Below are 9,015 nucleotides of genomic sequence, written 5' to 3' on the forward strand. Positions count from 1 at the left end.
GCTTAAGATACTTTTTGGCGCCCCAACTCACACATCAATCTCAGAGGCAGATGGATTCCTGTCTCCTAGCCGCATCCCAACTTTTTGACCTGTACACATACTTGGATAAATGTTCTCTGTGAATACAAAACAGCAACATTTGTCTAGTGTACCGGAGACCTCTTGGAAGTTTTGTAGACAGACGAGGCCGGGCTGTGCTAGCTGAGAGAGACGATATTTGAGCTTGAATCTGACTAGCACATGCACAGAAGCATAGGGTATTATGAAGGCTCTGCATGATATCGTGACCCAAGGTTGAGCTTACAGTAGGTGGCCATATTGCCTCATATCAAGGGCAGTGTACGTTGGAAGACCATAGCAGAGACGTGTGACCGAACTATGTGCACGAGCGCATAACATGCCGCATTCCTTGTTTTCTCCCATTTTTGAGTGAAGCTAATTGATAGTGCCATCTGCCATCTCCTTTTAGAAAGCCAGTGCAGTGCCTTGGCTGTTGATGTGAGTTGTTTTGTCAAAGGAAAGAATTGAAAATGTGAGCGGTGATCTCCATGTAATACTTAGGCTTTAATGCCCTTTACCACTCATTCAGTGCTTGTCTGTGTTTATGTTTTCAGTGTTACAGTGTGATTTTATTTAGGTGAAATTTGTTTTCAGTCTATCTGCAGTAGTGCACTTAAAGGGCCAGGAAGGTTAGTGGAACACATTTGCTCTGCCTCTGACCTCACAATTCCACTGTAACAACAGTGTTCCGTCATTTAAAAAAAAACAAAACTTGTTTTGGTTTAAATTTGTTTAAAGATTTGTTTAAATTGTGTGTGCCAGTGTATGTGAGCGTGTTGAAGTCTCTCTGACCCTCCACACCCATTAGTGCGTTCTTCCACTAGCTTCTCTCTCGTTCCTGCTTCAATATTCAAGGGAGGATTGAGATCCATTCAGGTAATTTTGCAGTCTTCAAAAAATGCATTGAAAGACATTCCAGTAGCTCAGTGGTGCACCTGCGCTCCACTCTGCTCCCCAGTTCGGAGGATGCCAGCACCTATGTTTAGTCTTTTATGTTTAGTCTTTTTTAGTCTGTTTCTCTTTATTTCCTTTGGACTCCAGTGCTTTTTAATAATCTGTTTTGGACATGGTATGGCTGCTCCATTACCCAGGAGCCCATACAAAGGTTCATTTCTGCCTGCCTGCATAACTGCTGGAGGGAGGATTTTATGTCCAGAAAATGTTAAGATGGCAACAGCTCGGTGGGAGACAGTATGTGAGAATCACCTCTTAGGCTCATTTTACTGTTTCTCATGTAGAAGGAATTCCCTCACTATGTTCCCATTCTGAGCATCAAAGCCAACTGGGATGGGGATTTTGTCACATTCTGAATTCTAGCTCATGTCATATTTTGTCAGCATTGGCTTTGATAGACTCAGGTTATGAGTACAAATTTACATTCAAGATTAGTTGTCTTTTACATATATATCCCCTCTCCTGCAATCATGGCTAATTAGCTGCATCCGTCATTGTAATTGTTTAATTTTTCATGCTAGTTCAGTCACCCTTGTATTAGTGCCATGCATGTGAAACAGACTCTTGAAAGGTTTTCTTTTTGTATCTTGCATGCCTAGCATAATAGGACATTCAAAATCCCTTGAAAATTTTAAACTTTTTTTTTTATGTATATATCTCCTCAACATTCCCAGTACAACTGCTGTAGAGTCCACGACTCAACTCTTGACTAAAGTCTTCACTCCGAGCGTCTGAGTCGGCTGCTGCGGCATACGCCACGCTGCTCTGTGACCCTCACTCTCCACTCCTCTCCTCTCCCAGCTTTTCCAGATCCCTCAGATGCAGACAGCCCAGCCTGCCATTCCAAGTAACAGCGCTTCCTTTCGACCCGTGTCCAGCCAGCCCATCATGATGTTCCTGACACCCATGCCCTTCACCTCATCCCAGACCGGCCAGTACTACGTACTCCAGTACTACGTGCCTCAGGTACCCAGAGCAGAGAAAAGCGCCTGTGCAAATATGTACACAGTGTAGCAAATGGGTTGAAAATCTGTCTATAAACAGGTTGGCCAGCAATAAATAAACTGCTCCTAAAATGTGTAGATAAAAATATGTTTTATCTTGGAAGCAGAAATGAGAAGTTCTAGTTTAGTTTTTTTTCAGTGTAAAAACTAAATGTTTTTGTATTTTTTGTTTGTTTACCGCTTTGAATATCTCTTAGGAGTGTCCTATATGAATGGCCATGTCTGGTGCTAGGCCCTTTACCTCTGCTGTTCTGTTTCATTCTCAGTATCACCACAGTGGCCTTCCTTACGTGGGACATCCCCAGCAGTACTCCGTCCAGCCCACAGGACCCAGTACATTCTACCCTGGGCTCTTTCCTGCAGACTGCCCACTAGCATATGGTGAGTTTGGACTTCCCTTTCTCTACCCCCACCTGGGAAACCCACATGCGTGCTCTCACCGATAAAGAGACCTTTCTTCTGGGTATTCCCGCTGGCTGAAACTGGTTTTTCGTTTGCTCTCTAACTGAAACCAGTGCTTTTTTTTGGTCACCACTAGTGGCAGGGCCTTCATACTATCCTGGCCAGACCATATACACCAAATCTCCATCCATAATAGTGCATACAGCTCAGCAGCCTCCACCCACTAAGAGGGTAAAGAAAACAGTGAGTATTCCCCCTGCCTCAGAGGTGAAATTAATTTAATTGTGGATTGACTTAATAGATGCAAATAACTTGCTGTTCGCTAAGATCCGTATCCGAGACCCTAACCAGGATGGCAAGGATATCACAGAGGAGATCATGTCAGGAGTAGCCATTAGCCAGAACACAAGCCCACCAGTGGGACGTCCCTGCACTACCCCTACTGCTCCACAGGTAAGCCATTCAGTCCCACAGCCCGAGCCCCTGATCGGCTGCAGGCCGCTGCTTCGCGTGATCCACTCCACAGGTCAAAGTACTCTCTCATCTAGTCCTCCCTCATAATAAGCTCTGAGCTGATTGTTTGGTTGTTTGGCTGGCTTTCATTGTCTTGTCCTATTAAAAGCGTCATACAATCAGCAACAAAATCTGATGGTGTAGTTTGATTTCCGGCCATTCTCTCTTCCTTCTTCAGTGATTCGGTCACACCGTTGACCCTCCTCCGTTATATTTGACTGGTTGCAGTAGCTTGTGTGATTGTGGCTGTTCTGATTTAAGAAGGCTTCTCAGATGTTTGTCTGTAAAGGGAACACTCACTACTGCGCCGTTGCACTTACTTTGTGTCCTCTTTCCCTAAATGGTAACAGTGTTCCTCTTTCCTCTCTTTCTCTATTTCTCCTGCCCATTTATTTAAGCACCCCATGCTTGTCTGCTATCTCTTGCTGTCTTTGTGTCTTCACCCCCCCCCCCCCCCCCCACCTCCACACACACACACATTTTGTGCCTTTGCGGCTGGATCTTTTGCCCTCTTGTGCTTTCTCATTTCATCTCTCTCTCTCTTTGCCTCTTTCTCTACTCACTTCTCTAATTATGCTGTGCTGTGCTGTGCTGTGCTGTGCTGTGCTGTGCTCACCCCCCCCACCCTCATTGCCATTCCCCTTCTTCTGCATGTGTGTGCAGTATCTCTCTCTCTCTCTCTCTCTCTCTCTCTCTCTCTCTCTCTTTCTCTCTCTCTCTCTATCTCTCTCTCTCCATCTTTTCTGTCTTTTGCTAGTTTTTATGTCCACACCCTCATTATCCTCGCATTTTCTACCTCAAATCCCAGCAGCTGAACAGCCAGGTAGCAGAGCAGGGGAATGTCAATGTCGGCCTGGCCCTGGAGGCCCACTGTCCGGCGAAGGCTGCAAGTCCAGCAGCCGGAGAGGCGGTTGCCTCAGGCACGCTGACGCCCTCATTGCCTTCCAGCACTGCTGCTCCTTCAGGCCTCACTCTCCCAGGCCAGGCTGTTATAGAGGCAGTCCAGGCCTGTGGAGCCTCCACTGGGGCAGAGCTGAAAGAGACTGGCGAGGAGCCAGAGGTCTTGCTGGAGGATAAAGTGGAGCCCATTTTACAGTCCAAGCTTAGGCAAAGCTTGAGTCAAGGTAAATAACCACATGCATGACATGCTATGTTAGGACACTAAAAAGACACCAGACTGATTTGTTATGATTTACAGCTATTAGTTTATCCAACACCTGGAAGAAGCCAAAAGAGGACACTCCTGTGGGGCAGGCCCAGTGTCCTGACAGAGAGGTGATTCCTCTCTCCAGGTGCTCACTGTACCCCTCTCTGCATGCAGAGCCAGAGCTGAAGGATGGGAAGAGGCAGTATGATAGAGACTTCCTGTTGGCCTTCCAGTTCATGCCTGCCTGCATGCAGAAGCCAGAGGGGCTTCCTCCCATCTCTGATGTGGTACTGGACAAGGTAAGCCTGCTAAAACATTGGCCTTAGGGGACCTTTAAAACCATTCCATGGAGAGGGGCTGATGGACTTCGACTTGACTCTGTTGTTTTCTAGATCAAACAAAACAAGCTGCCCCTGCAGCAGGTGGGCCCTCGCATTATCGCCAGAGACCCAGGCTTCAACCCAGCCTCTGCAAACTTCAGCAGGGCAATTCCTGGAGGCAGGGGTGCACCGGTGGGTCTCTCCGCTCATCCCTTCTCTTCTGTCACAAATGAATGAGCGCCTGGTCATCTTATGTGACCGAGGTCTTTGTGACATTGTTACCGCCCATAATAAAGAGCACCCATTCGTTGCTTCAGCTGCTCAGTGTAGGCCCGAGACGGCTGCCTCCCCGCAAGATCATTACCAACGTGTCCGTGAATGACGAGGTGCAGCTGAAGAAGGCTGAGAATGCCTGGAAACCTGGCAGGAAAAGGGAGAACACCCAGAACCCCGAGACCCAGAAAACTCAGGTCAGCACCTCACTCCGCTGTGCCCTGTTTTCAGATTTCAGAGTCACAGCCTGTTATGGTGGGCTTGAAAGCTACTTAATTTTTTTTGCGATATGCTCTTCAAGAATTGGATATTTAAATTATAGAGTCGTTGTTTAATTGGGTGGGTGTGCGGGGAGTGTGCACGAATGTAGCTATGCAGGGGGACATTGGTTTCTAGTGTAAACAGGGGGTGTGATGATACTGAGGACCAGATCTTGTGTGCTTGTTGTTCCTTGTGTTGATTGTGGTGTTGATTTTGGTGATAGAGTATTGTAGATATTGTAGTGTATTCTGTGGATGATCTTGTATATATTATAGGTTAACACCCAGTGGTTGTGTTAAAAATATTCTTGCAAATTTGTGTGCAATTCAGCATTTGGAGAGATTGACAGATCTTCATTGCATTGTCTGGTCGGTAGGGTTATTATTGGATCAGATTTGGTTATTATGTATATATTTTTTTTGTTTGTAGGAGTTATATATTGATTAAATCTAAAATTCTTGTAGCTGGTTCTTATGGGTTTTCTTTTAATTTGAATTTGGAGCACATGAGGGGTTTTAGTTGATAAGATTTGATAAACTGTTTGCTGCCAGTGCTACACTTCTCGGAAAGTGTGATTGATGTATGATGCCTTTATCGGTCTATATAGCAAAGTTGAGTGATTTTTGTTCATGAGGAAGTTCCAAATGGCAGAGTAAATATTTGGTGAAAGTGAGGAGTTAGTCATTATGTGGAAGAACTGCTGAATTTAACAAAAGATTGGGATCTTTGTAATGGAAAGCTTAGTCGGTAGTCTGTTTTCCTCTCCAGGAGCTTTTCCAGAAGGTGCGCAGTATCCTGAACAAACTGACACCGCAGATGTTTAACCAGCTGATGAAGCAGGTGATGGACCTCACCATCGACACGGAGGAGCGCTTCAAAGGCGTGGTTGATCTGGTTTTTGAAAAAGCCATCGATGAGCCCAGCTTCTCTATGGTCTATGGCAATATGTGCAGCTGCCTGGCTATGGTGAGTAACATGTTCCCATACATTGCTGCTGAAGTTCCATACAAAGGCAAATGCCACACAGAAGTGAACTCTGTTTGAACCACTCTAAACTGACATGGAGCTTTAATCAGCTTCTATTTAGTAACAGAACTCTCAACACTGTCTTATACCCAAGTGTTTCTCCTACATGTCTTTCCTGTGTAGTTAAAAGTGCCCATGGCAGACAAGCCCACCAGCACTGTGGGTTTCCAAAAGCTGCTGCTGAACCGCTGTCAGAAGGAGTTTGAGAAGGACAAGGTCAACGATGATGTTTTGGGGAAGCTGCAGCACCAGCTGGAAGCGGCCACTTCAGTAAGCAGCACTCCTGTCTAGTTTACCCGACTCACCAACCCACAGATCAGGAGAAAGGGGACTGAAATCGGCAGCAGTGCTGGGAGGCGGCCTGGTCGTTATCGGGTCCAAACGCGCTGTTTCTTGCTTTTGTCTTTGTTCTGGTTACTCCTCGCAAGGCCAGCGAGCGGGAGAGGCTGGAGGAGGATCTGGAGGAGGCGAAGGACAAGGCCCACAGGAGGTCCATCGGTAACATCAAGTTCATCGGGGAGCTGTTCAAGCTGCACATGCTGTCAGAGGCCATCATGCACGACTGTGTGGTCAAGCTGTTCATGAACCACAGCGAGGAGAGCCTGGAGCGTCTGTGCCACCTCCTCACAGCCATCGGCAAAGACCTGGACTTGGAGAAGGCCAGGGTAAGCAGGCCGCGGGCCTGGTCTGGGTTGATTTAATATTCTCAGCAGATGCTCAGCACTTGCATCGGTTTATCTTTAATATGTCATGTAAAGGTTTACGGCGCATGTGTACATGAGTGCTAGTGTGCAGTGCAGCGGCTGTGCGGATTTTGTCCAGATTTGGTCTGTGTTGCGTTTTTCACAACAAGTACTTTACACATCGAAACTGGATGAAGAAGTTTTGGATATTGTATAATGACTGTCAATTTTGTCCCTAGTAGGAATGGCAGTTGTGATGTTGACAGTTCAGTCACCAACTAGTGTGACAGTTATTTGTGTTCAAGTTTCCTGGTCTTTTTTATTGTATTTTTTTTTCTCCATGCACGTTTTTAACCAAAAAACAAGCATGTTGAAATGTTGTTTATAAAAGTTTATAAAAGCCTGCACTCTGACTACAGGGTAGCCAACTAATTAGAATCATCATCTATAGTGCGACTAGCATGCTGTGCTGATATCAGTGTATTATTAGGCCTTGGCAATGATTTTGAAAGTGTCCAAGTTCATGTTGTTTAGTGAAGTTGTTAGTGTGGTTGTTAGCTCTGCTCCTACTACAGCTGACAAAATGAAAGGCTTTTATTGAGGACTGGTCAGCTGTTAGAAGGTTTTGCTCTCACAGCCTCCTCCACGTTTGCCGCCTCCTGCTGCTGCACCCTGGATTCCCCAAAGCCAAGTGCAGCTGATGACAGCACAGCTACACCCACAGTGGCAGTGAACTGCTTTACAGCACTGACCAACGTGCAAGGCAGCAGGGTTTACATAAGAGTCATAAACGTCTTGCGACATGAGTTCAGCTGAGAGCACACCTGATCGAATCGAAAGGTGAAGAATATCTGAAATTTGTCGACGTTTCTCTTACACTCTCTCTCTCTCTCTCTCTCTCTCTCTCTCTCTCTCAGCCAAAAATGGATCATTACTTTAAATATATAGAAAAGACAGTGAAGGAGAGGAGGGGTTCCTCACGCATTCGGTTCCTGCTCCAGGACGTCATCGACCTGCGACTGGTTAGAGACTCTGCCTGTGTTTGTGTTTGCCATTCCAGCGCATGGTGATGCAAAAGTATGCATCTGCTGATTTTGCTTTTCTAGAATAACTGGGTGTCGCGGCGAGCTGACCACGGGCCCAAGACCATTGAGCAGATTCATAAGGAGGCCAAACTTGAGGAGCAGGAGGAGCAGAGGAAGGTGCACCAGCAGCTGCTGTCCAAGCACAACAAGAGGCAAAGGTGTGGCCCTCAATTCCATGACAGCCTTTTTCACCTGGCTGTGTGAGGCCGAGGACAAGTCCAAGGACAATCGACAAGAGGATGGACACATTTGCCAACGTGTGCTAAAAGACAATGCAATAATTCAAAAAAAATAATAAAACTGTGTGACAAAGAAACAAGTTCTGACTCTAATGTATTTTTGCTTTTTCCTTTATGAACTGCAGACAAAACTATATTTAACATTTGCAGATGTTCAAAAGAAAAGACAGAGGTGAATATAGAAATAATATTATTTATTTTTTATTTTATTCTTCCTTGGCTTCTCGTGATTCAGATAGGCTCTGCCCATTAGATTTCACTTTTTTGTTTGTTTTTTTTTTAATTTCTTTTTGCTAATTTCAAACCTGTCCTAGGATTTTCACACAATCTGAGTGAAATTGGTGTCAAAATATTTGCAAGAGTCTGAATCTCAATAATTATTTAAACAAAAACCTGACATAAAAAATACAGTTGTCCTATTCCAGTCTAATATTAGTAGTACAAATTAGTAGTACAAAGGTCAGGCTTTAACTTTAACTTTAACTAGCTGTCACTCCTGAAGGACATGTTCAGATTTCATGAAATTTAAAAGACTTATACCAGTATTGACTTTGAGGTAGCTTACCAAATGTAGCAGTTTTGTCAATATGGGGCATTATAATATTGCAAATAATTGTTTCTCAACGACTGCTCTTCTGATCAAGATGAAATTTTGCATACTGCTTCTGTAAGCAAGCTGAAGGATTCCTAAGGATGACTCAAACATTGGCTAATGTTTTTCAAGTAATTGGCTAATCATAGAACTGGCTTCAGTGGACTGCTATAACGTTGATTCTTGTAGAAATTACTTTAAATTTAAATATCCTACTACTTTTTATGTTGCTGATGAACTGTAACACACTAGTCGTAGGACCTTTCTCCAATCTTCACAAATTTGGTATCAAAATATTGATGAGACTGAAACATGTTGATATTTGTATGGTATATGGCCCCTACATACCTATCAATCCTTCCAAGGTGTACTGATTCATTCAAAACAGCTGAAAAAAAATTAAGACTTCTTTGAGTAATTCTTATGAAACTTGACATGAGTATTGATTTATGGACT

The 9,015-nt window shown here is 44.6% G+C and overlaps 1 protein-coding gene across 1 annotated transcript in view; it reads left to right on the plus strand.

Moving 5' to 3' along the window:
* The window catches only part of LOC145657961 (eukaryotic translation initiation factor 4 gamma 3-like), a 29,012-nt gene extending 21,080 nt beyond the window's left edge, over positions 1-7,932 (plus strand). Inside the window, exons 2-9 of the mRNA XM_081714841.1 lie at positions 4,226-4,379; positions 4,473-4,592; positions 4,718-4,870; positions 5,703-5,900; positions 6,084-6,230; positions 6,389-6,625; positions 7,561-7,665; positions 7,750-7,932. Coding sequence (XP_081570967.1) covers positions 4,226-4,379; positions 4,473-4,592; positions 4,718-4,870; positions 5,703-5,900; positions 6,084-6,230; positions 6,389-6,625; positions 7,561-7,665; positions 7,750-7,932 — 1,297 coding nt within the window. The remainder of the gene's footprint in view (positions 1-4,225; positions 4,380-4,472; positions 4,593-4,717; positions 4,871-5,702; positions 5,901-6,083; positions 6,231-6,388; positions 6,626-7,560; positions 7,666-7,749) is intronic.
* Positions 7,933-9,015: the final 1,083 nt, after the last annotated feature.

This window comes from Electrophorus electricus, chromosome 5 (genome assembly GCF_041902795.1).
Source record: "Electrophorus electricus isolate QZ-2024a chromosome 5, ASM4190279v1, whole genome shotgun sequence".
Classification (NCBI taxonomy): Eukaryota; Metazoa; Chordata; class Actinopteri; order Gymnotiformes; family Gymnotidae; genus Electrophorus; species Electrophorus electricus.